General features: G+C 45.1%; 1 protein-coding gene across 4 annotated transcripts in view; it reads right to left on the reverse strand.

Annotated features, from left to right (window-relative positions):
* Positions 1–26,565, reverse strand: part of LAMB4 (laminin subunit beta 4) — a 97,599-nt gene extending 71,034 nt beyond the window's left edge. For 2 of the 4 annotated variants that reach the window (XR_004277116.1, XM_032306026.1), the window contains exons 1-11: positions 26,538–26,565; positions 26,286–26,393; positions 18,266–18,332; positions 13,443–13,600; positions 10,339–10,474; positions 7,791–7,864; positions 6,497–6,685; positions 5,497–5,560; positions 5,114–5,328; positions 3,930–4,050; positions 2,081–2,269 (exon numbers count right to left, since the gene is read on the reverse strand). Coding sequence is in view for 3 of the 4 variants with exons in the window: in XM_032306026.1 (XP_032161917.1) it covers positions 2,081–2,269; positions 3,930–4,050; positions 5,114–5,328; positions 5,497–5,560; positions 6,497–6,685; positions 7,791–7,864; positions 10,339–10,474; positions 13,443–13,600; positions 18,266–18,299 (1,180 nt within the window). In the remaining variant the exon portion in view is untranslated. The other 2 variants (XM_032306027.1, XM_032306028.1) reach the window with 2 other exon arrangements.
* Between the last annotated feature and the right edge of the window lie 1,101 nt (positions 26,566–27,666).

Genomic DNA, 27,666 nt, shown 5'->3' on the forward strand with positions numbered 1-27,666 from the left:
ACCACGTTAGTGCAAATGGCACGTGTCAACCCCGTGCTTACGTCCCTCAGAGAGAGACAGAGAGTTCTCCCTGAAGCTTTGGGACCTAAGTGCTTGGCTTGTCTCGCTCTAGTCTCGTTCCTGCAGGGACGTTAAATGCAAATAATGATGGGACAGCTTTTTGTTAGCAAAAATTGGAGTGGGACAAAACCCAGGGCTGGCCAGGATGCAGAGCAATAATACTCACACATGGCTGGTGTGGGTGTTAACTGGTACCCCCACTTAGGGAATAATGTTGTTATCATATAACTGACTTGAAGAATTTCATACCCTAGTCCAGTAATTCCCTTCTCAGTATGGCTCTTAGGGACAGGTTTTGTGCATGTGCACAGGGCCACATATACAAGAGTGTTTTTTGAAACATCAAAAGAAAAATGGCCAAATAGATTTAGTCATATTTATGGAAGAGCGAGCTCTATGCAGATACGACACACAGATATTGAAACTGGAGACTGAGGGCTATGTGATATGGATGAATCTCCAAAATATAATGTTGAACAAAATAATCAAGGATACATACAGCGTGATACCATTTACCTGAAGTCTGAAGACATGCCAACATATATTGTTTGTACACAAGGACACGCAAAAATAGAAACACCAGCACTGTAATGATACTTGCTAAATATGTGAGTGTATCCGCAGGAAAGTAGCAAATGGGGCAGGTGTGCACCTGGGGCCAGAGCAGCATCGGTGTGTTCATCAAGGTCTTGCAGATGAAAGGTAAGGTATGTTTGGACACAGCTGCTTGTGGGCATAAGGGTGCTTATTACTCTATTCTCTATTATTTGTATATGCATAAGATATTCCATTTTTAAAAGTGGAGATTTAAGACAAAATGAAAGATTTTTTAAGATTAAAAAAAAAAGAAGCAAGGTGGGGTGCCTGGGCGGCTCAGTCCGTTAAGCCACTGACTCTTGGTTTCAGCTCAGGTCACGATCTCAGGGTCGTGAGACCGAGCCCAGCATCAGGCACCACGCTCAGCATGGAGGCTGCTGAAGACTCTCTCCCTCTCCTGCTTTGGCTCCCTCTTTCTCTCTCTCTAAAGTAAAGGAAGGAGAAGAAGAAGGAGAAGAAAAAGAAGAAGGAGGAAGAGGAGGAGGAGGAGGAGGAGAAAGGTCATGTTAGTTTATGCATCTTATCAGCAAAATTGAATGGTCTACGGCCAGACTAATGTTGCAGCCAATTTCACTACAGATCTTCCTCGACTTAAGGCAGGGCTCTGATAAACCCATCATAAGGCAAAAATTTCTGAAGTCGAAAATACATTTAATACATCTAACCTACCAAACATCACAGCTGAGTCTAGCCTGCCTTGGCAGTGCTGACAACACTTACACTGCCTGACAGTTGGGCAAAATCATGCAACGCACAGCCTGTTGTATAATAAAGCGTTGAACGTCTTGTGTAATTTACAGAATACTGCGCCGAAAGTGAAAACGGAATGGTTGTGTGCGTACAGATGGCTGTGGGTGGATTATTGGTTGTTTCCCTCCTGCCCAGCTGTGCTGCCTGGGAGCTGCCCACCACCGCCCCCCACAGCATGGGAGCGACGGCCATCCCCTTATGGCCAGCCTGGGGACAGACCCAAGTTCGAAATCCGAAGTAAGTTTCTACAGAATGCCTGTTGCTTTGGCAACGTGGCCAAGTTAAATCATCCTAAGTAGAGCCAGCTGGCCAGGGTTAAGTCGAGTCCTTGTGGTTTAACTACTCCCCCGACCCCCACTGACCTCCAGGACATGCAGGTGTCCACAGCATCCTCTAAAACCACGTTCCCCCTCCCGGCTCAATCCAGGCTGGTTTCCTCTCTCACCAGTGCCGCCACTGCCGCGGGGCTGCCAGCATGGACCTGGATCATCCAGCCCAAACCGTGCTGAGAACGAAGGTTCTTAGTGCTGCGGCGCTTTTGCAAGCCCCCCGGCCCCTAAATCAGGCACTTTGGGGATGCTGCAAAACTGAGCGGGGGGGCTTGGAAGGGAGACCTCTCCGTCAGCCTTTGCTCACACACGCGGGAGAGACGGGCCCAAGGCCGGGGACTCACGGATGCAGGCGTATGGATCAGACATGGCCTTGAGTGGGTCCCTGTAGAAGAGGGGTCTGCAGCGGTCACAGTGCTGCCCCTCGGTGTTGTGGCGGCAGTCTTCGCACACGCCCCCGCTGCGGCCGCCGCTCCTCACATACGCCGTCATGTCGAAGTGACAGCGGTCGGCGTGGCTGTTGCAGTGACAAGCTGAGGAGGGAGGGGGTTATGAGAGATTGCCCAAGGTCTGGGGGACACCGGGACTGCGTCGGCGCCAATCACCGCAGCCGTGTGCCCTCCATCCTCTATCTCCTGCCACTTCCCCTCTTGTTAGAGACACACCAAGTAGGCACGGGTTTGTTTTTGTTTTTGTTTTTGTTTTTAAGATTTTTATTTATTTGAGAGCGAGTGAGAGAAAAAGAATTCACAGAGGGAGACAGACCTGCTGCTGTGTGGGGAGCCTGACAGGGGGCTCCATCCCAGGACCCTGGAATCAAGACCTGAGCCCAAGGCAGACCCTGAATGGGCAGAGCCACTCGGGCATCCCCAGTACACATAATCGAAAACAGGGGCCTTCAAAGGATCTTCCTGGTGCTCTCTGTAAAATGGGCTCCCTACGTTTAATATTTGTTTTTCTTTTAATATCAAATAAACAAAAGTCAATCATTAAGGTGATCCAGAAGGCCTAGAATGCAATTTTTTTGTTTTCCAGTAAAGAACACTTTTACTGACTCAGGCTTTGTAAACTTGAATTTTTATTTCACATCTTCTGCGGGTCCAGGGACCCTCAGGTAAGATGTCAGAGTTGGGCCCCCGCCTGCTTCTCCACCTCTGCGGGCAGCAGGAGAGCGCGAAGGGCAGCTGTAGGTCATTCTCATCCCATCTGGGGCTCAACTGGAGCACCAGTGGGAAAGGACTTTGTCTTGGTGGTAGAGTCTGTGCTGTATGTCTTGCTGGGGATTCCCTGTAAATAGCAAAATCTCAGGCTCCATTTTGCTGGGTGTGGCTCAGTGTGACTCTCCCGGATGGCACATTATTAAGAGAGGATAATGTCACCTTCCAGCACCTTCCTTACACCCCCCCACCTCTACCAGTCTGGGAAACTCTACAAGTTTGTATGGAAGTTCATCAAAATTCAGAGGCAGCAAACACATTACAAGAAACCCCTCTAACTTACTAGCCTAAATATTTCACAAAAAATACAACAGCCTGTCAGACTTGGTCCTTGTTCTCATCCCACCTGACATATGTGTTTAAGATCCAGTTCACGGGACAGTGTGGGAGGGGGGCGCCTGGGTGGCTCAGTGATTAAGCATTTGCCTTCAGCTCAGGTCATGATCCCAGGGTCCTGGGATCAAGTTCCAGGTTGGCTCCCTGCTCACAGAGGAGTCTGCTTCTCCTTCTCCCTCTGCCTGCTTCTCCCCCTGCTTGTGCTCTCTGTGTCAAATAAATAAAGAAAATCTTAAAAAAAAAAAAAAAAAAAAAGATCCAGTTCATGGAATGTATGATCATTCAGGAAAAGGGTAGGGATCTCCATACCAAACCCAGGCTTGCCAGATCCTGGCCCAGCCCTGTCCCCAATGACACAACCGGTCCATGGCTCTGCCCTTCCTCCGGAAAGTGACCACATGACCTCCACATGACATGCATATTGTTTCAGGGTGTAAATTACTGCTCACGTTTGGTGTGAAGGCTTGAGAAGTCGCTATCCTTCTCTGCGAGGTCATGGGAGACGTTAGGATATCCCACAGCCAGAGCCGGGAGGACAGTCCCTCACCCCTGCCGCCCGCAGCCCCACTGAAATGGACTAAACTGGCCTTTGGGCAGCGCAGAGCACCCTGGGTCCAGGCTGAGAACATTCCCTGTGTACCTCTGCACGTGCTGTCCTGGTGGCCTGTTCCTGGCCTCCACGGGGCGTCGTGGAAGAAGTCCCTGCACCTCTCGCAGTTCGGGCCATCTGTATTGTGCTGACAGACGCAGCGACTGTGAACCTGCGTGGTGTGGCAAGCGGGCTTTGCTGGAAGGATGCTGGGGTCTGTCACGTGGAAAGGGAGCTAGCAGGCCAGGCGCCTCTGTGGGACTTAGGGTCCCTTCCTGGTGACAGCACCAACCGGGACTAGCCTTTGTTACTTGTTCAACCAGCTCTTAAATTTTGGAATAAGTTTAAGAAATGCAATATATTTTTTGGCATTCCTGAGTTCTACTTTTAAGGCAACATATGGCAGACCACGCACCAGGAGAGACAGGATGGGGAGTGTGTGTGTGTCTGTGTGTGCGCGCACGCGTGTGTGCACAAGGTGGCTGAGGAGCATAAAGGAAAAGAGAGAATTAGAAAACAGAAAGAAGCTGGAGAAATAGGTGTGATTCTCTTGGCTTTTCCACAAAAGTCCGTGTATGTCCAAGTTCAAAGAGACAAGTTCTATTTCTAGTGAAATATGAGGTGGCTGACAAGGAAGCATCCCGCCTTCTCTGATCGTGGCTAACAGTTTACAGTTACTTCGCGGACACACCCTTGGGACTCGGAATAAAAACACAATTCTCCTACTACATCCCTCTTTGGAGACTCGTCCCAAGCACAGGAGAGATCAGGGCTAGGAACAGTTATTCCTGGACCAAGAATGTTACTTGGAGGGGCCGTTTCTGCAGTGACAGATTTTAGTCAAAGACCCCGGCATGGAGCAGAGGCTCTCTCACACAAGAGACCCCCCAACACACACAGGCACTTCTGTGGGACCCTCCAAAACCAAATAAAACAAAAAGGGAGCAAGATGGGGCTCCCCTGAGATCATAAATGGTAAATGCTCCTCATTAATTCATCTGTAGCAGAATCTAGAAGAAACTCTGGCCAGAGAAACAAAGTCTGCCCCCTCTCCCCACCCCCTGCCCCCCGCCCAGCTGGTGCAGCAGGCCAGGCTGAAGGACACCTGCGCCCACGCAGAGCTGTCACTCCGATGGTGGACCCCCCAGAGGGAGTCTCATCTACATCCAGCGGCAGCACAGTGAAGGGAAGGTAAGAGTGGCCGGGGTGCCCTCTGGGATGGCTCAGGAACTCACCATCCCGGGAGGGCTGAACACGTCTCCCCGCACCTTCTGCGCCGGGCCACACTCGCTGGCATGACCGTTGCAAAAACAGCTGCCCTGCACCACCATCTTATACAGAGCGTAGTAGTAGTTCCCCAGGGACTCATTCTCCCTCCTTCCGAGCAAAGTGTCCCCCAGGGTATGGAGTTTGGTGAAGTTTATCCTCAGATTTGTTAATGTCACGAGGTCTAGAAAATGGAAAACAGCAAAGCAAAGCACACTTAGGTGGCCTCGGGTCAAGGGCCCCTCCCAGAATGACAGCCCCTTCATGAACTATGGACCCACAGTGACGAGGAATACGCCGCACCCGGAATTCTAGAAAAGGAGCTGGTGCGAACAGAGAGAGCGAGTCATACCCTGGATGTAGGGGCTGTAAGGGTTTGCAATTTCAAAGCTGGGATCCAGAACTTTTAAAACGACCTGTAAAACAAATATAGGTAAATGTATACGCATTTTATCCAAAACAGCCTTATTAAATATACTCTCAAAGAAGAGATCCTGACCTTGCAAAAGGGCTGAGCCATTGCCTCTCCCGCTGCCTCTAAAATACAGATTGTTATTTGGGTTCTCACATGAATACAAGTCCCAAGAATAGAAATGAGGGAAAGATCTTAAACAGTCATTCTGGCTCTTTATGCCCACGTGGTCCATGAAGGATCCAGAAGCGCTCATGGCTCCTGCCCAGGGTTGGGGTGGAGGGATGGGGTTATAGTTCAGTAGGTCATCATCCCTCTGGATCAGGTGGGAATTCTAGAGTCTGTCCTCTGTTACCAGTTCTTTCATTCTAACTGATAAAATAATGCAGCCCAACACCACTCCCACCCTGACTCTCTGCCAGGCACCAGCTTTGCTCAGAGGAAGCTCCTGGAAGGCTCCAGCTGGGTGCTGGTTGGCAGAACATGGAGAGAACACAACTTAACCAGGGCGGCCACCAGCCTATAGCAAAGGGTTAAAAACAGAGGCTCCTTCCTCTGTGGGCCCTGTGCCCTGGTGCCCAGCCTGGGTCTCAGTCCCCACTCACCCTCAGCTGGGCCCTCTTGCAGAATTATTTTCCTTTCCTTTCTTAAGTAGACAAGGGGCTTGAACTCATGACCCTGAGATCAAGACCTGAGCTGAGATCAAAAGTCAGAGCTCAACCAACTGAGCACCCAGATGCCCTGTGCAGAGTTATTTCCTATAAGGTAATTGCTATTTATCTGAGTTCAATTTAGACACCTTCATTCTTAAAAAACAAAAAAACAACAGCTTGAGTTCTATTTCAGTAAACACTACCTAAGTTGTTTTCATTTAAATGAACCACAGGAGCTAAAAAAAGGTTTCATTTCTACCAGAGAAATCCAAGAAAGGAAAGGCTACCTCGCCACCAGTGGAAGGTTCGATATCCGAATATTTAGAGTCACAAACGAGGTCTCCCACTGCCTGGGCCTGGCCCGAAGAGATATTGGGAAAGGAAGCAGCACAGTCTTTCGCAAAATATTTGAGTACTTTCCAGGTGTGTCCATAGTCTGCGGAACGTTCGACTAACATTGCAGCAGGCCGAAAAGTCTAGGAAAACATGAGGTAAACTCGTAATGCTTCACAAAGTCAGATTTCGTTACCCACTTCAGATCAAACTTTTAGATTTCCTAGTCTCCGTTTTTCAAACTTTATTTGTATCTTTGAAAATCTATCATACAATAAACATACAGAAATCTCTTTCCAATCAGGGGTAAGCTTTCATGAGCATATACTTGGCCTTGAATCTGGTTCTATTTTAAAGATGTGTACAGGCCGTGTGAATTATTCATTGAAGACGAGAGAGCCTGTCGATTTTAAAAAACCAATGTGATTGATACTTTACAGCGATTTATTGACATGTGGTTTTCTTTGACGAGAACACTTTTCTCGGCAAACCCCTCCAACACCTACCAGGAGACTGATTCCGATTCCTAAGTGCAGAGTTCATCTCCTCAAGGATCCCACCAGCATTCTGAACACAGTCAGTTCCCGCACTCACCATTTTTGTATTATGATTTTAAATCTCTATGTATGTTCGTATCCTTGATTGGACTTTGAGCCCTTTGAGGGCAGACACTTGCAGGGCTTTTTAAAATTTCATTTTTAATTTATTTTCATTTTTTATTACCTTTATTCTGCTTCTGGCCAGATGACAGAATTAGAATTTTGATGAATGATTTGGGAATGACTGCAGCCCAGGATTTCTCTGGCATCTAACTATCCTTCGTAAAGACCCTTTCATTTTTCTGCCTCTTTTATCACAACCTTTCTGGATTTCCTTAAATAATCTCCACTTCCTGCCTTTTTCTCCTTAAATATATTTTTCCATTTCTTGCAGTCCCTATCACCCCAGGGCTTGGAGTTTTCCTTTCTGCTCTATCTTGTAAGATTTCTCTCTTTCTTTCTTTCTTCTGTTGACCATCTAAGTGATTAACTAATGAACAGTGGGGTTTTGGGTTTTTGTGGTTGTTGTTGTTCTGTTTTTTGTTCTTTTTGTTCTGTTTTCCGCTCAGGAACCAAAACCCAAATGACAAAGCTTCAGTAGAGATTTACAAAGCCCTCTGTGCTCTGCCAGGAAGCAAGGAAGTGCACTCCCAGGCAAGACCACATCTGATAGGTAGATAGAGGGGGCAGCAAGCTCACACATCTGTACCTTGAAGGTCAGAATGAGGTGGCTGAACTGAAATAATGCCTCCAGGTCCAATCTGATGCTGACATGATCAACACCTAAAGAAAAATCCAGAAAGAAGAAAATGAGTGATTTCGAGAGACCCCTATTAATCACATTAATCCCCCCTGTGGCTTGCCCCTAGTAAAACCCATTGAAATCACATAGCTGGGGATCCACACTCTTTCCCAGTCTCCTCCGATGATTTCCCATAACACTCCATGCACAGGAGAAGGTCTATTTGAGAGCAACATAGGGTTTACCGGGACCGTGCGCCACATTCATGTTATAATGGCAGGATTACATTCGTGCAAGGGACTTCCGGGACGGTCCCCATAGGTGGAAGGTGGGAACGCATGTCCTTGAACTCATGTGTGCGTAACTGGGAGCGAGCAAGCCAGAGCCGGGTAAAAGCGACACCCCTTATTCTTTCAGCAGCTGCTGAAGGATCCCTTGGCCTAGTTTCATTGTCACTGAGCCCAGAACAGAGCTGACCTGTTCCCCTTGGAGCAAGGCTCTGCGGCTCCCCCGGGACCGAGGAAGAGAGGTAGCCCGGCCGGGACTCTGCCCTGAGAGAGTCAGCGGCCCTGGACCTGCAGCCTGGACATGGAGGACCAGCCCCACTCCGGACCTAACAGAAGCCCTGATTGCTCCAGAGCAGCCCCATCCTGTGGGAATAGAAGTCACACGAAGTCACACGTGTCATTTAAGATCTTCTAGCAGCCACACGTCAAAAAGTACAAATAAGCAGGTGAAACTAATTTTAATGGATTGCACCCAATATATCAAAAGCAGCCTCATTTCAACATGCGGTCAACATTTTTGAAAAAATTAATAATGCTCTCTGTTAACTATTAACAATGCTTCTTTTTTTTTTTCCAAATGAAGTCTTAGAAATCTGGAGTGGTTTTACACTGTGAGCACATTTCCCTTCCGGTCAGCCGTGTCCTAAGTGCCCTGGAGCACACGTGGCGAGGGGCTCCAGGACAGAACAACAGAGCCCAGAGAGCAGTAACTGGGCTGTAGAGAACGGGAGGCCATTCTCTTTGGGGGTGAATGACGCGGGAGGGCTTGCTGCTCAGAGGGCAGCCCCATTCCTGGCTCTGGGTCAAGGGCGCCTCACCCTTTCTAGAAAGGAGATCTCCTTTCCCCTCTCCAAGTTCTTGGCTGAGAACACTTGTTCTATGCAAACCTCGTCAGAGGGGCGCTCCCTCCATGAGGAGATGCGGACAGATGCTGGACACGTGGTTTAAAACAGCTGTTAAGCAGGATGCCTGGGTGGCTCAGTCTGTTGAGCATCTGCCTTCGGCTCAGCTCACAGTCCCAGAGTCCTGAGATCGAGACCCACATCAGGCTCCCTGCTCAGCGGAAGTCTGCTTCTCCCTCTGCTTCTCAACGCCCTGCTTGTGCGCACACACACTCTCTCTCTCTCAAGAACAACAACAACAAAAAAGCTGTTCAGCAAAAACGGCATCAGTGAAGGCAGGCGGCTGTGGCAAAGCCAGTCCATGCACTAAGGAGAGCTCAGCTAGAGATGAGTAACTGGGATCCCAAATGAGCTGGCATTTTAGTAGACACCAATCCCCTGCTTGCCCGATGGATGGTATAGAATAAGAGCCTCATATTATGTTTGCCCTATATATTATCATCCTACACAGTATGATTATTCCCATAATCCCCAACGGCCTAAGATCCACTGTGAGAAATATGCTTGGGCGTCGGAAGAGGATGGGGGACTGTGGCCCCAGTACAACGTATAGAGATGTGGCAAGTGGAATTATTTGTGGGCTGAGGATCCCAGATGGGTTAAAGAGGAGCCGTGCATGAGGGAGCTGGCCTACACCCACTCCAGCACGTAAGGCCCAAGGCTGGGTGGGACGTGAGGAATCCCCATCCAGTCCTGATCGGGGCACCTCGGAAGTGGGGACAGTGAGGGCCGACAGAAGCCTAACTACCACAATCGTTCACGAACCAGAAAGGGCACCGATCCAGGAAAGGAAAGACCTTCAGTTAGTACCAACTATCCTTTCAATTCAACTTTTATATGAAAATATTTGGCTCCCAGCAAGAAATGAAATGTTCTTTTTCTCTCTCCCTGCATGTGCTGCAGAAGGAAAAAGTACGCGGTGCTAACCCTCAGATTTCCCCCCGGGGCAACCTTAATTCCACGTACACCAGCGTGTTTTATATTAGCCTGCATTTACCAGCACCTTGCAAGTGTCCTGTTTTGTTCTGTTTTGTTTTTCCACAAGAAACAAAAGGATGCACAGGTAATTTCTTCCCGCACATGGAAAGAGTGAAGCACTCGGACTTAGATGCTTAAAATACACTGAGTTCTCTGGAGGAAAATAACCTTTCCTGAAATGAAAATCCCGTCTGTTCTTACACGCGGTCTTGCGGTCTTACACTCTGCGTAGAGACGGTTCCATTCCAACAGGGCTCCTGGCTGTGAAATTGTTCTGATCATATAGCGCAAAAGACATCTTATTAAAAATATAGAGAAATGAAAAACTGCAAAGGAACTCAGTCGTACCATTCTCAGATTGCCACCATTTCCTTCCTCTCTCCGGTTCAAAACTGGTAATTACGTTCTCAATGGTGTGGCTGAGGGATGGGGAGTAGGGGTCGTACGGAAATCTCGAGTCGCAGATGAAACATTTTTGCTCCCCCTGGAAAAGACCATCATTTAGATCACAAATAAAGAGTCATAATGACTTATTGTTGATCTGAATTTAAAAACAAGCTGTACTTGCTATATTTGTCTTTCAATATGACTAAAAATAAAGAGCAGAGGAAATAACAAGACATCAATGTTTCCATCAATAGGTACTTAACAACAATGACAGATGCAATAAAAATATGACCCAGAAATTTTATAGGTTGATATATTTGAGGTAAAAATGCAAATTCGTAGTTCCACATAAATTTGTCTTTCACAAATTTGCTAATTTTTGTCCTACAGAAGAGGTGGATGACCTGGAGGTTACGTTAAACTATAGAGAAATAGGATACCGTCTTTGAGTAGGGATTACTTTCTTTAGTTAGAAAAAGACTATGTGGCAAGAAATTAATGGAACACTTGGCCACCAGGTTTTCAGCAACCATGCTCCTTTCTCTCTCAGACATAGTTTTTGGCAGAAAAACCTGCGGTCACCAAAACCTCTACATCATGGGTTTTGTAAAATCATGTGGATTTTGTAAAAGACTCTCACTGAACTTGTAATAGGGAGGCCTGCCCCCTTGTCTTGCAGACTAGAAGGTCTTACTAGTGAACTGGAACTCCTTAACTTGGGATGGACTTCCAAAGATTACAACAGTCAATACTGGCCTTCGAGTTTGCCCAATTTAATGCATCTATCAGCCACATTTAAAAATCGAGTTGTCCCTAGATTCACTCAACTCTACCTACACTCTCTCCTTGATCTTCCTTGAGTTCACCAGGAACTTAACTGTCCTCCAGTCTTGACACAAGCTGCTCTCGGCTCCCCTCTTCTCCAGCTCTCAAATAGTCCCATCTCTCGCTCCTTCCCTTCTTTGGGGGCTCTGTTTAACTTCCCTCATCTCAGAGAGATGTCTGCCTAAAATACCACCATCTCCCTACCCTTAGGGCCTCTGCCACTGTTTGTTTCTTCCTCTGCTTTGTGATATTTCCTAAGCCCTTATCATTACTTGATACTGATTAGATAGTTGTTGGATTATTGTCTGTCTCCATCATTAGAATTTAAGTTGAATGAAGGCAAGGACTTTGTTTTATATAAGGTTGTATCCTCTTTACCCAGAACAATGTCTGGCACAAAGGAGATGCTCAATAAAACTTGTTGACCAAATGCACGGTGATTTTGATGACTATTTTAGCTAACATCTGTCAAAGTAAACCAGCCTTTAAAGAGAGCCATATAATCTCTTTAGAATAACTGACCATGATAAGCCTTATACTTACAAAAAACACCTAAATGCCTTTTGGAAATTAAGGAGCAATGGAAATGAGACCTACTCTGCATATGGGGGGGTCTTGCCCCAGACCAGTTCTGAAAGAGCAGCAGAAACCCTATGATTCCATCAAAAGATGTCAAGACTTCAAAAGATTTCCAATAATACTACGGAAATAACTGGGAGAAAATGTTTAATTTGGGAGCTTATTCTGTAAATATTTTTAGAAACCTAGTCTTTGATGGACTGGCTACATGGGCTGCTTAGTTGCAGTTAACCAAAAGGGGGAGTCCCAACCTGGGTAACACTGTGGGTCAATGTTGACTTGAAGCTTCCAAGAAAAATGTTTTGCTTGGTAATAATTTGTTAGATAATTGACGGGGATAAGAACCACCTTCTGTGTTGCACAAATGTTTAAGAAGGTCATCTTTGTAGCCCTATCCAGAACACTTGGTCGGCTTGAAGACATTCTGAGATTTTTTTTCCCAGCTCTAAGATTTTAAGATGCCTGGCATTCTTGAGACAAAAGAAACCCTGAAATCTGATTTACTTCTACTTTTGGTGGTGTGACTTTGAAAGATAGGAGTACCACAACCTAATTATTTTCAGAGTATGTCATGAGTTGGCTATGGCAACAGTCAGCAAAATGCCAGTGGATGGAGAACAAGATGGGTGATGTCAGAGATGGAGCGTTTCTAATACTAGAGTTGAGAACCACTTCTTTGGCCAGAGGGCCTGGAATTAGTGAAGTCACTGGAAGGGCCATCCATCCCACCTGGCCTAGAGTTGAACAAAACTTCTATTGTGTCATTTCCTTGCACATGGAGAGACTCTGCTTTCTGACACATGTCCCTCCCAAACTTAGAACAGTGCTAAGCACTCAGGTATTGTCTCCACTTATTTATAATCATCCTCTTTTACTAGAAACCAATTAGAATACAAAGCATTTCCCAGAGACCTCCAGGAGTTGCTTTCAATGAACAATACATGGAAAAGCCTGGGCCACCAACATTAGGCTTATGTCCAACTTCCTTCCTGCACATCCTCTTAAATAGAGGGTTGACGTGATGGCCCCAGGCTACTCGGCAGGTAGGATACTCAGATGACCTTGGATGCTCGAACTCCTTCCAGAGCATGGAGAAGGAAACGACCATGAAGCAGCTGGTCCTTTTATAAAACTTGTCTTTGAGGGGCAAAAAAGGCATGAAAATATGTTCATATTGGAATCTTTTGGCCTTTAGACAAGACAATTTCCAAGTGGCATTGCAAGGCTGGCATGCCATCAATTTGATGTCCTTACAACCACCCCCATCCCTGAGGCAGGACAATGAGAACTCACATTCAGCCTAATGGCCTTGAGACCCTGAGGAATCTTGGCTCTTCACTGATCCGTCAACTAAATTTACTCTCCAGGAGTCACTACGAAGAACAGTACATTGTATCGCAATTGCCTTCAAAGACTGAACCAAGGAGGCTTTTCTGTCTAATCCCAAAGGTAAAAAGAAAGAGAAGAAGCAGATCTTCCCTATTTCCTGATCAGTCCAGGGCTCCTGGACTTGGAATCGTTTCGCCTGTGCCTCTGATGTCCAGGAAAGGGGGATGTGTCCTTCTTTCATGTTGCCGGGCTACTCCCGTCCCTGATACACTTGGAAAAACCCATGTCATCAACAGAATAATATCTTCACAAATAAACTAGGACCCACCCACCTCGAGGTAGCTGAGGATGCAGTATTTCTGGGCTCCGTCCAATCCGCAGGTAGAAGAAGCCGTGAGCTGTGCACTGCGACCCACCAGGAGATCACCGGTGGTGGGGTGACAGGAGCCCCTTTTGCATTCATCGTGGGCTTTCGTGTAACTGAACAACCCTTGAACACAACAGACACGTTGCATACAAGGCAGTCTAAGGGTAGCAAAGGGCTTAAAGAAGCAACCGGTTAAGTTGGAAAGTTAAGAGTCCTATTTATTTTTAAAATAAAAATTGATGCTGTTGTGCCCTTGGCCTAATGGAAATCTCTTAGCCTGCCAGGTTTACCATCTGTGTTCATGACTCCACCTGGGCCAGCCCATAGCCAGTGACCGATGGACACAATTCATAAGGCTGGCACCACTAGCTCCAGCTGGGGGCAACTCCATGGTGCGGTTTGTGCTCAGAACCTTTCATGGAGGAGGTTGAAGCCCCATTCCCGCTGGAACCATGTCCTGCTCCCACCTCCTCACTCTTATTCCTCAGAGTCTTCCCTCACTAAATCACGGACACATAAATCCCTGTCTCAGGCTCTGCATGGAGGAAACCTACCTTGAGACAGCCTGTACGTACTAGAAATTTTATAATTTCTAGTTATGCACATTATGACAATAATGTGCATAGACACCAGGAAGGAAGATCTTAATCTAGCCTCTTATACTTATTGTTCCAACCTGTACAAAGTCAATCAGAGAATTTAAGAAATCCTTGGGAAACAACTTTCTCTTAAAACAGGTAAACTCAACGGACCCCCTTTATAACCTGGATTGCTGGGTTTGGACTCACCATGGAACAAATCATGCCCCTTTGGGATATTGTGAGAGATGGAGTTCCAGACCCACGCAAAAATGCCCAACTGATTTTTGAGGTACCAAGGCAGTTCAAAGGAGGAAGGCTAGCCTTTCAACAAATAGGGCTGGAGGAACGGGACACCCACAGGCAAGGAAATGAACTGTAACCAATACCTTGCACCTTATACAAATATTAACACAAAATGGGCCTGGACTTCAGTGTAGCATATAAAACTGTAAAGCTATAAAACTATAACACATGGGAGAAAGTCTCTGAGACTTAGGACTAGGTGAAGATTTTTAGGATTGACAAGAGCACAATCTGTCCAAGGAAAAATCGATAAATTGGACCTCATCAAAATGAAAATTTTGCAAATTATACTGAATGAAAAAAGCCAATTAAAAGGTTATGCACTGCATGGCTCCCTTTCTTGAAAGTCAGAATTATAGAGATGGAGAACAGATTTGTGGTTATCAGGGATTAGGGAGGTAGGGAGGAGGGTGTGGACAGAAAAGGGTCATACTAGGGCTCCTTGAGGGTAGTGGAGCTGTTCAGAATCTTCAGTGATCGTCATGCAAACAAAACTGCACAGAATTTAATACACACACATGAGTGGGGGTAAAACTGATACAATCTGAATAAGGTCACCTGACTATAACACTGTAAATTTCATTGTCAATTTCTTCATGGGGGGAGCGTGGGGGGGTGGGATGGGGGGGGTTACCATTGTGGGAAACTAGGTGAAAGGCATAAGGCTCTCTCTCTATTATTTCATACAACTGCATGAGAACCGGTAATAATCTCAAAATAAAAAGTACAAAAGCCCACAGAATCCTCTGCCCCTTCAAAATCACCCCATCAGCCTCTGGACGGTAAATCAAGTAAACTGTACACTCTACAATAATATGCACATACACGGCCTATTCTAACTGCTCTTCTATACTTTTCCCTTGAGACACAGAGATTTATGTCAAGCCCTGATTCCAGCAGACAGGAGAGGGATGGGTATAAAATGGAAAATCATTCCCATACTGTGCAATAAGCTTGGTTTCTCTCCAGCTTTCTCAACTGTAAAACAATAAGAATTTTTTTATGGTCTTGTTTTGCATTGCAAAATCCATTGCAGGGGTTTCTTTTCCACCAAAAATAGAAGCTATTGAAAAGTAGTGTTTTCTTTCTCTTAGGTCCACATTTCCCATATAAACTATTCTTTTCATCTGGTCATTTTGTGATTATTATCAGACATTAATACACAGATCACAGTTCTATAGCTAAGAATATGACACATAATGTCTCCTTCCATGCAGGTTACCAGATCCCCCTTTGGACAAGGAATTTTCTGTCTTCACTTTCATTGCAAAGATTACTCTGATTCCAAAGCAAAGACACAACGGTGCTTTCTCCTTCTTGAAGATAGATACGTGCAAAAAGTTAGCACTGTTGCATACTTTTGTTTCATTGTATAATAAATGATCCCAGGTTGGTTAACATGGATTTTTTTTTTCCTTTTATTCACCCAATAATCCAAACCCAGATCTCCTTTTATCTGTAGGATAAATTACCAATCAGAAGTTTGGACTCCCAAAGATAGAGGCTTTTAAAGACAAGGTCAGATTTAAAAATCTCTGCTAATGCTGTTATGTGTGGATTAGCTAAGACTTCCCTTCCAGGGATTTATTCTTCTAGACAAGTTCCGTCCTGAATTCTTTTATTGGAATTGCTGCCTTAGAGGTTTAACATGTTTTTATAACTTGACTTGGCCTAACTTGTTTTGATCAGATGTGTACTTTTCAGAAATAAAAGTATCCCAGGACTTAGGGAAATTGAACTATTATTCTTGTAATAGTCTAAATGCGAATATGAATTTCCGGCCTCAAATACTTGGCAAAAAGTAGCTAGCAGCATAAGCAGTTAAAGCTTCATGCCTGAACAGAGAGAGCCTTAGCAATACCCTTCCTGAGTTGAAATTTTCAACTGCCAGATTATCCCATTAGCAACAGGTTGGAATTGATTCAGAGAATAAAGATCCTTATGTCTTTAGAGAATCAATGCATTCCTCAAAACAACATGCATTTTGAAGATAGGATCTGGTTAAATATGAACTTAGAGGAGACCTGGTCATTTAAAGAAAATACACAGCTCCATAAAGCATCATTTTGTAGAAATAACAGTTATTATATATCTCTCATTTTGTATGTTGTTCTCATTTTCTTAAACACGTGGGATGTTTTCATATACTTTAGAGTTCACGTTGGAGTTTACAGGCTGTAAATATACACACACACATTACTTACTTTGGGTAAGAAAATTTACAAAGAATGTGTGTTAGGTAAGTTCTGTACTTTGTTTCTAGTTCCTAAAATCTGGTCAATGCGCATATTAGGATTCTTTCTCTGAATCTTCCTTAGTCAGAAGGCAAGACTAAGCGCTTTAACAGGCTCCAGTTCTTATAGAAATGCCTATGGTTGAACTACAAACCAGAAAATGCCCAAGCTGATGATATGGTTCGTAGTTTGACTACAGGCAACCCTAGAGATTTGGGTTAGATCAGGGTAAGCTTATAGTTGGAAACCCAGGATCTACTGTAGTGAGGTCTTTTCTTTCTCAAGATTTTTTTTTTTTAAAGATTTTATTTATTTATTTGACAGACAGAGATCACAATTAGGCAGAGAGGCAGGCAGAGAGAGAGAGAAGGAAATAGGCTCCCTGCCAACCAGAAAGCCCGATGTGGGGCTCGATCCTGGGATCCTGGGATCCCGGGATCCTCAGCTCATGATCTGAGCTGAAGGCAGAGGCTTTAACCCACGGAGACACCCAGGAGCCCCCTCAAGACTTTTTTTTAAAGTAATTTCTACACCCAACGTGGGGCTCAAACTTATAACCCCAAAATCAAGAGCGACACGTTCCCCACAACTAAGCCAGCCACGCACCACGGGGTCCTTCTCTGCCCGAGCTAATTTGGTTTTGAAGATCTTTCATCCTAGAGAAAGGTCTCCTGATGGAGAAGGGGTCTCTGAGCAACCGTGCTGTGGTTTAGGATTTTGGCAAGTTGTGGGGAAGCCATCCTATATGGAGGTTCAGCGATCCTCAGTACTTGCTTCTGATTTTGCACACGAGTTTAGCCGCAAAAAGAGCACCCGAGGCAGATGTAGAGGGAAACAGCTCTTTTCTGACCGTCTGAGGCCAGACCTAAATGTCATTGTCCTGGGGGAGAGGCAGTGTAAAAGTCTCTGCTCCCAGCAATTTGTGGCTCATCTCCCCAAGGCAGAGAATTTCCAACAGAGAACCCATGAGCATTTCCTTCTTCGAGCTGTTCTTCTTTCCTCTACCACCAGCAAATCTAACTGGGAGATTGCCTCCGGGTTTGGGAATAGCAACATTGAAACATGAGATTCTTCATCGCTGCCATGAAGAAATTCAGCATGAATCTTTGAAGAGAAGATTCTAAGCAATTTGGTTAGCACTTAGTAACTAGAAGCAAAGCTGTTACAGAAAAGTCAGGATCAAAGAGCGTAATTGTTGGAAACATCCTCTCTATGACTAATGTAAATTATTCTCAGTTTATTAAAGATGGCAGAGGCGTGGAGGATTTGGCCCTTCAGTGGAAAGCTGCTGCTGCTTACTCAGAAGAGGGAATTTTGCCTGTGAATTCTTCACAAGACCTCATTACTGGGACAAGTGCTACATTCAAATGGGCCTCTATTTAAAAATTAAAATGCATTCTACTTGTAAAGAATCTAAAGTATTTTTACTTTCCTCAGTATCTTACTTATCTGCTGATAGTAATATTCCATTAAAGTTTGTTGAAATAGCTATGTGTGAGTAACAGGTTAGAGTGGAATTTTCTAGTTACTGGTGGCAGTCATGCAACAGAAGAGCCACGAGAGCAAACAGAACAGAAAAAAAGAGGTGGATATGTTTTTAAAAATCTTTACTAAATATTTCAGAACAATTTAGTAAAAGTAGAAAATGGATTTTGACCACTAATACTCACCAAGGTGCAAAAAAAAGACCAGTTGAAATTGCATTCTTTTGTCAGGAGCCGATTAAATTCAGTTTTGCTAGGTTAAAAAAAAAAAAAGAAAAGAGGTTAAAGTCAGTCACTGACAGAATCAATAATTGCCATCAATTTTGAATGATTTGAAAATTTGACAATTCTTTAGGGGCACAAAATATCTACATTGTCCAATTTCTTTAAAAGTAGGAGTAATTTTTACCCAATATTTGTTTTCTATTTTCTTGAATTCAAAGAATACAATAGTTTGTAGGAGCTAATATGAAACAAATATGATTTCCTTTGTATATTTTTATTTTAACCTATTTTTGCCCTTTTATTGTTTAGAAAATTTTTTTTTAAATTATGCAATCAAGATATACTCATTCTTGAAAAAGTAGAAAAATCAGACAGGCAAAGTGAAGGAATTATTATCCGAAGTACTACCACCCAGAGACAGCGGTTAATATCTTGCTATGTGTTTTTCCATAGTGCTTCCCTTTCACATAAGAATTTTTAAAAAATGGTAACATACTGTATGCTTGTTTCAATCAACGCATCCCAGACATCTCTCTGTGCCAGCAAATATAATTTTACATCAGTAATTTTTCAGCCTAGTGAGGGACAACAGGATCACCTGGGGGCTTCCATAGACCAAACCTGTATCCCCGTTTGCAGATTCAGCTATGTCCCTCTGGATGGAGGAAGCCCCCAAGTCACTCTGTGGGGAAGCCTGATAGAAATGGGCAAATACCAGCCTGGCGGGGTTGGGAGGAGAGAAGGTAAAATGCTCTCCTGCACCAGTATTTTTAAATTACTGGAGAGTATTCCTCTGAAGGCAGGAACCAGAATTTAACGAATCTCCTCTTGGTCGATGTGTGCTTTGTTTCTAGTATTTTCCTGTTGTAGGTGTTTTTGCTAAATCTTTCTTCACATCCTGAGTTTTCCCCAGGATATATTAAGTGGAGTGGGAAGGATGGATCAAAGAGCATGTGTGGTTTGGGTGTCCGTGTGCACGCAAACATATACGTGTGTAAGTCAAGAGTACATACAGGCGTGCGTACATACCTACTACATGTATGTAGCACGTGTGTGTATAAAGCTGATACTGCCAACGTGCCGTGTGGACATTTCGTCCCAGTGCACTCTCTCCCCTACAGCCCATGAGAACAGCTGCTCACTTGTGACCTTCCCAACACGGAGTATTAGGAATTTTTAAAGATCTGTCCATTTAAAGAGCAAACAATTCTACCTCATGGTCATTGTTTTAATGTTTCTATTTAGGTAGTAGTGAGTATAAAAATGCTTTTCCATGTATTTACAGGCGAGAATTAATTTTGTGCTTCCATCTTTTGAGGCTTTTCCTAGCGAATTCTTTGTGTTCCTCCCACTGCCCATGCTCTGAGTCCCGCTAACCTGATGTGCCGGGCTTTCCGCTCTCCGAACCCTCCTCTCTCGCTCTTCGCTTTGCCTTGAATGCCACCCTCCTACACTCAAGTGCCAGCCTCCTTATGAAGTCTTTTGTTTAAATGCCTGATTTTAGGGGAATTCCCTTCTGTGACCCAAGCTCTTCCCCCAGCCTGGGCTTCCCTTGGACCTCCCGACGTCCTGAGATGAGTCACTGGGAAGCACTGCCCTCCGCAGCATCTCCAGCTGAAGATGGGTCCTATCCCTCATACAAGCCTGCGATTCTGGACGGCTCCCTGCGTAGAAAACCTTGTCAAGACCTCCAGAGGAATCCCGAATGGAGCCTTCAGGAGATCCCTTCTGTACGGGAAAACCCGAGTGCTTTTCCTGGGTGGCACGCCTTCTTGTCACTTTTTCCCCAGTCAGGGCGTGTGGCTTGGGCTCCTCCCTCAGCTTCACTCTTGATACTGTGAAATCCTCCGCCCTGACGTTGTCCTGGATTCAGAACCCCAGCCCGTGCTTCATTCTGTCAGATGCAGGACGATTAACAATGTGGTTATCCTTCCAACAAGAATGGGCAGCACAAGTGAAGTGTGCAGGTTTTCTTCTCCATAACCAGAGAAATTAAGCTCGGTGAGATCATGATGCGTGTGAAGAGCCTACAGTTCAGGGCTTGAAATGACCCAGGCTCGGGGTTGCTGAAAGCCGTGGAAATTACGCAGGAAATACCCCAGCGTCCCTGCTTCTCTCCAGGGGGGAATCCACTCATGGTGCAGATTCCAAACTGAAACACTGTTCCCAGTTACAGACCGTGGGCTAAAGTCTCCCTCCCCTGGGAAGGTGGGAGGGATGCGGAGGGCACAATTCTAACTACCCAGGTTTAGAGAGGAAGGAGAAGACCTGCTGCTGGGTTGACCGCAGGAGCAAAAAGCTTGTGTGAAGGGAATGCCTTTGGAGATACAACCGTAAGAGATACTTTTTTTTTTTTTTTAAAGATTTTATTTATTTATTTGACAGAGAGATTGATCACAAGTAGGCAGAGAGGCAGGCAGAGAGAGAGGGGAGGAAGAAGGCTTCCCACTGAGCAGAGAGCCTGATGCGGGGCTTGATCCAGGACCCTGAGATCATGACCCGAGCTGAAGGCAGAGGCTTAACCCACTGAGCCACCCAGGTGCCCCCCATAAAAGATTCTTAATCACAGGAAACAAACGGAGGGTTGCTGGAGGGGAGGGGGTGGGGATGGGGTTATTGATTGATAAGGTGGGGATGCTATGTGTTGTAATGAGCTCTGGGTGTTACATAAGACTGATGAATCCCAGACCTGGACCCCTGAAATGAATAATATGTTATAAGTTAATTAATTGAATTTAAATTTTAAAAAAGAAAAGGAAAAAAGAAAAGCAAGGGATGCCTTTGGCAGAGCACTTGGGGGGGACAAATCTTTCTCAGTATCACCGTTCATCACACATCTGTGATGCAAATGAACTCCTGGGAATTTTGTCAGTTTCCTAAGTATCTTTAAGCAGCAGCAAAGATCATGATACAAGCAAGTGAACTTTGCAGCACTCATCTGCCGGATTCCAGCCCAACCTGCCCCAAAGGAGAGAGAACTGGAAGGGGAACCGAAACTAGACTAAAATAGGTACAATTCCCTTACTCATAATTGCTCAACACATATCACCAGCTCCTCGGTGCAGAATTCCAAGGCTTATCGCCAGTTCCCCTGCCGGCTGACCACCTCCACAGCCCTGGCCGTGGCAGCTCAGACACCCCCAGGAAGATTATTTTTTCATCACTTCTTTTTAAAAAGACTCATTTATTTTCTGATACAGTATGCATAACTTAAAATCTACCATCTTAATCATTTGGAAAGTGGTTAAATACATTCCCGTTTTGGGGCAAGCCAATCCCCAGAACTCTCTCCATCTAGCAAAACAGAAACTGTGGACCCGTGAAAGAGCTCGTCACTCTCCTGTCCTGCAGCCCCTGGCAACCACCGATCCGGTTTCTGCCGCCATGATCTGACTACTCCAAGTACCTCATACAGGGACAAGTACACAGTGTCTGTCTTTTTGTGACTGGCTCATTTCACTTAGTATACCACTTCCAGTGTTCACCCATGTTGTGGCACATGTCAGATTTTCCTTCCTTTCTAAGGCTGAGTAATATTCCATTGTATACACCCGGGGAGATTTTTAAGCTATGGATGCTCAGTCGGAATGGCTGGAGTGGGACCCAGCTGTCAGCGTGTCCACATTCTAGGTCATTCCAATAAATAGGGAAGTGTGGGAGCTGCTGAGGGTTACCGTGACCCAACTTACTTAGACCAGAAAGTTGAGGGTCATCCTTGATCCCTTTCTCTCAGGCTTCCCAATCTAAATTTGATCTCCTCTCCTTAAACAGTTGTTCTCGATGTGTGGCCCGTGGCTTTAACAACGGGACCAGTTCATCCCAGTGTCCTTGGGATGCCCTTTGGTCTGGGCAAATTCTCCAATGTCGGTCACCCTCCTGGATCAGTGGCATCAGCGTCCCCTGCAAATGATCAGGCCCCGGCACAGACCCACCGATTCAGAAAGTCTAGGGATGGGGCCCAGCACTGTAGGCTTTTACAAAGCCCTCCAGAGGAGGCTGAGGTATGCCCAAGTTTGAGAACCACTGCTCATCAGTAACTCCTGGGTCTAAAGGCTGAAGACCAGAGCTGCTGCTGCTCCTGGGAACAGCTGTAACACCGCACGAGAACCTAATTTGTGCCGCGTGCATTCCCCACTATCTGCCTGGCTGGGGGGCGGGTCCCCCACTTAAGGCACTGCAGGTCCAGGCTGTGGTACTGGGGAGACAGAGTGGGCACCCTTCACTGAGCTCTGCCTCAGCTAGACGTCCCCGTCCGAATGTGCCTGCTCATCTTAGAGCTTGCTCCATGAAGGCCTTCTTTTTCTGGTTCTCTATATCCCAAAGTGGTTCTTCCCATTCGACTGGCAGATTTTGATATTATTAATGAGCTTCCAGGGAGAAAACAGAAAAAAACGAGAGTTCGCTTTCTTTCCCTCCTATATGAGGTCCTTCCTATATGAGGTCTCTCTGAGTGGGGGTACCCTCATCTCCACAGCACTTATGACCTCTTTTAAGGCATAAAGTATATTCTGCTCTTTAGTTTTTGGTAACGTCTTGACTAAGATGATTCATGTATCATAAAATTCACCCTTACAGTGGCTTTTAGTTTTTCAGAGTTGTGTAGCCATCACCACTCGCTAACTTGAGAACATTTTCCTTACCCCGGTAAGAAATCCCATACTCTTGGCATTAACCACCCCCTCCCCGCCCTGCCATCCGCCTCTTCCTAAAGCCCCTGGAAACCATTATTCTATTTGCTCTCTCTGTGGATTTGCCTGTTCTGGATACTTCATGTAAATGAAATCATGCAACATATGGTCTTTTGTGACTGGCTTCTAGTGAGCAGAATATTTTCAAGGTTCACCCACATTGTAGCTGCTATATGCACAGCAATCCCTTTTTATTGCTGAATAATATTCCATTATATGGATATACCACTTTGTTTAGCCATTCATCAGTTCATGGATGTTTTTCTCTACTTTTTGGCTATCATGAAGAATGCTGCTATGAACATTGAAAAATTTTTATATGAATGTACATCTTTTCATTTCTTTGGGATAAGTGCATAATCGTAGAAAAACACTCTGTTTCTTAAACAAATGTTATGACCTCATCTAAATGTTCCTCATAGGCTGTAAGCACTTGAAAGCCAACTATCATCTTCTTGTCCCCAGAGGTATGGAGAAAAATACCAAACATATTTGTCAACACATATGCCAACTGCATATGTAGACTTGCAGCTTGATTTTTATTACTGTCTCTCTCTTACGAACTTCACCTCATCTGTCCTGACTTGAAGGCCTTGACTGTGCCCTGGGCGGGGCCCATCCCTGCTGGGGCTGCTTTGGCCTTGTTTTCACGATCCCCATGACCAGTGCCAGTCCTGGGTGTTCCCTGATGAGGCCCTTTCTCTGCCTCTTTCCCTCCACCTAATATTCTGTGGCTTCTAGTTTCTGACGTTCTCCATGTTTCCATAGGTCTTTGCTTTCCAGAGTCCCAGTGTGAATCTAGAGGTGTCTTTAAACCTAAAGGTTTAAATCCTGTAACAAGAGGCACTTGGGAGATCTACTTGGGGCTACAGATGTAACCACGATCCACACTCCCAATTTTGTTTTCATATCACAGCTGGAAGAAACTCTAAAGGAGCTCAGCCATTCCCAGTCCTTGTCTCCATTTAGAATTGATCTAGAACTTTGCTTAGGGAAACAATCATAAATCCTCCACAGGATGTGATTCAGAACTTTTCAGGTCAAAAGAACTGGCCTGGGGTGGAAACCTCCACATGTGGGGATCTACAGGGCCCAGTGGCGTGTTGGGTAGAAAATGGGCTGGGGTCCCAGGCTTCCTTTCCTCCAGGGGAGTAGTGGGAGTGGTCCCAAAGGAAGGCCAACATTGGGGTTTTAAATCCTTTAACCCAGCTATCTCTGAAATCCCTGAGGCCCAGGCTACGAAGAGGAGAGTTAATTCTGATGAATTTAGGCTACTAAAAATATTCTCCCTGAAATGTCCAACAAAATGTGCCAAAGGGACTTCAATCATCTCCCATTTTCTTGTTTCTCTGTGTCACTTTGCAATGGGTTCTTGGCATCCTGTTAACCAATTCATTCCTTCTATCTTCCCTCACTCCATCCTACCTCCTGAAATAGAAACTCCTTCCTTCTCAGCGAAGGTGGATGATGGCTGATCCCTGGGATTACGCTGGAAAGGCTGAGGCCCAAGTCAGCTTTCCTGCTTCTCCTGTGCACAGCGAGTTCTCAGGATCCTTTTGCCCACCAGAGAACACAAGGTCTGAGGACATTTGTGACTGCCACACTGGGCAGAGGTAGCTACTGACATCTAGTGGACGGAGGCCAGGGTCAAGGCTGGAGAGTCTTCTACAGTGCACAGAGCAGCCCCATCCCCCTAAGGAAGGATTATCCAGCTCCAAATATCAATAGTGTCCTTGGTCAGGCTCTTGTCACCACACCCTTCATTTCCATAAGCTTCTTAGGTCTGGTCCTGCTCCCAGTTTTCTGTTTCCCATTTGAGATGATCTAAGTCCCAAGCTAGATGAATGTTATAGAGTCTATTAACTTTCACAAAGTCTGATTTCTGAAAATCACCCAGTCACTGTGAAATACACGGCTGTACAGAGCACATTTTCGGGCGCGGCGGTCATGTTCCCCATACCTTCCTTCAGCAGGCTTTCAGCGTCATTGGTGCTGCTTTTCTGCTTGCTGTACCAGACCTGACCTTTGCGAAGCTTCCCAAAGGCCACATGCAATTTCCTTCGTGCTAAAGTCACTGGTGAGTTTAAGTGATATTTGTAAAAGTAATTGGAATGAAGAAAAATATATATCACCCCTTATTTGCAGAAAGAGCATGTAAATATATTTACAAAGGCACTGGATGCATTTTGGTGATGGTTTAGTGAATGCTGCTAGAGGACCCTGGTCCCAAACTATAGTAAACGGTAAACGTCGCAATAAACGGTGAAGTACGTGAAATTGACAATAACTAATTTCCCAGCATTACTAATCTATTTTAATTTACTAACAATTACCATTATCTCATCTGCCTGTACTGGAAGGCCGTGCTCAAGGTGGCAGCTTGTCAAAGAGTTTCGTCTCTTTTTTTTGTCAAAACGATGTGGAGGCAACAGATGGGGACACCAGGGGCATTTAATGTCAAGCTGCCCAGGAGTGTCCAAACACTGCCCTAGGCAGACCCACCGGTGCAAAGAGTGAGTGGGAAACACCCTTTCTACAGGTTTCCTTCTGCAAACTGCACAGTAATTTTTAACACGGGGACAATTATAATCCACATATTTGTACTAGTCCTTAATTCTTTTTCCAGCACACATTTTAAATGGGTTATTTTACACATTTGAAAATGACAGTTCTCATAGAAATCTTTCCCTTATCTGTGTAACACATTTTTTCCCTCCCACATTACATCAGGAATCATTATATATTTCGACTGTGCTGCCTTAAATTGTGTCGCAGTGAGGAATGCAGAACATGAAGCTATAAAGCTCTCTTTCCCTTAAATTACAGGATACACCATACATTCCTCAAAACTGACTACTTGTACATACCTAAGATATTAACAATGCATTTTGAAGATATGGTTAGTTCTACACAATTGGAATGTTTTCCCAACTGTCCCAAGTTATAGCGCCATGGTAAAAATAACTATTCACCTAATACACAATTTAAATTGTGCAGCTGAACATTGCATCATTCGAAGCTTCCTTTAAAGAACAGAAAAGCTCAAGGCATTGGCTGCACCCCACTCGCCGCTAAACACCCATTTTTCCCATTGGATATTGTACCGTGTGTACATGTCTTGTGTATACATGTTATCTGATTATCATTCTGTGAAGGTAATAAGTACACTCCATGCTCTGATATACTACACTGTACGCTAGTTCCCCTCATACACAAAAAATCCTGAATTTGCTGATACCTTCACTTAATCCCCAAACTGCCAACATGTCAGGGAGAGAGAAGAGAAGACTCACCGGGACTTGCAAGGCTGTGTTGAGAGGCGCAGGCTGCAAACAGGGCATGTAAAGGCACACCTGAAAGTGAGAGTCAATTTAAGCAGAAAACCTCTCCCCCGGAGGCACCTACAGGGAGGGGAAAGAAAAGATGAGAAATGTTCCCAAACCTGCCATAAAAGGTGATGCGTGAAGTTACTTGCCTTGGGTTTTGACTTGCCATGTGCGCGTGCCAGCGCAAGTGCACACGCGCGCGCACACACACACACACACCTTGTATACAAAGAGCTCTATTTTGCAGCAAACATTCTTCATTTATATGCCAGACTTCTGAAAGTGAAGGCGGGGAGGAGTTGAATCAGGGTTACAACAAAAAACTGCTACTTTCTTACCAAATTTGTAACTAATGTTGCAGCTTCCCCTTAGCTGCCACAGCAGCAGGAAATTAAGAAGGAAGACTCCAAGAATCAGAGGCTCACACTGTGCCCCCGAAGCAACCTGGGTGCAGGCTTTCTTTTTTTTTTTTTTTTAAAGATTTTATTTATTAATTTGACAGAGAGAAATCACAAGTAGATGGAGAGGCAGCCAGAGAGAGAGAGAGATAGGGAAGCAGGTTCCCTGCCGAGCAGAGAGCCCGATGCGGGACCCGATCCCAGGACCCTGAGATCATGACCCGAGCCGAAGGCAGCGGCTTAAACCACTGAGCCACCCAGGGGCGCAGGCTTTCTTAAAGAATGAATTGTCAGCTCTAAGTCCCTCCCCAGCAAAGCTGTAGGCACATTGCGGTAAGCATACTCCTACTTACTATCCTAATGCAATACAAAGTAAATCTCACCATGCAGAAGAGTGGTTGATAAACACAACTGTTTTTATTGTTCACTAACTTGTATAGTCTTTTGCTTGCCCATCTAGCTTTGCCTTCAGATACCAGGCTTCTGGTGCTTTGGAGAAAACAATCTGTGTCTGAGGAAAGAAAGAGCGAGATAAGAGTGAGACAGTCCGCGGAATACTTTGGCTCCTAGAATTTGGGTAGTAAACTTACTCTCTACAAATGCAACATTAAGACAAAATTAACTAACCCATTTCACTGACTTATACCAACATCTGTCAAAGAGAGGACATGGCAGAGAAGATCAGTCTTTCCACATCCAGCCTTGAAAATCATCTCTTTCTACCTTTACCCAGATACTTGGGTAACACACGCTCTGCTATGAAAATTCTGGAAACACTATCCTGTACCTCCCAGGTTGGGAGTGATCGGCTTGGTTGCTCCATTATTTAATTGGATTTGACTGTGTCGGTGAGTCATTAAGCAAACAATGTTTATGTTACTTACCAAAGAGATAAAACAAAACATTCTTGTCTCCTACCTTCCCCTTAAACTTCGGTGTTTCTCCAGGGC

Source organism: Mustela erminea, chromosome 11, assembly GCF_009829155.1.
Source record: "Mustela erminea isolate mMusErm1 chromosome 11, mMusErm1.Pri, whole genome shotgun sequence".
Classification (NCBI taxonomy): Eukaryota; Metazoa; Chordata; class Mammalia; order Carnivora; family Mustelidae; genus Mustela; species Mustela erminea.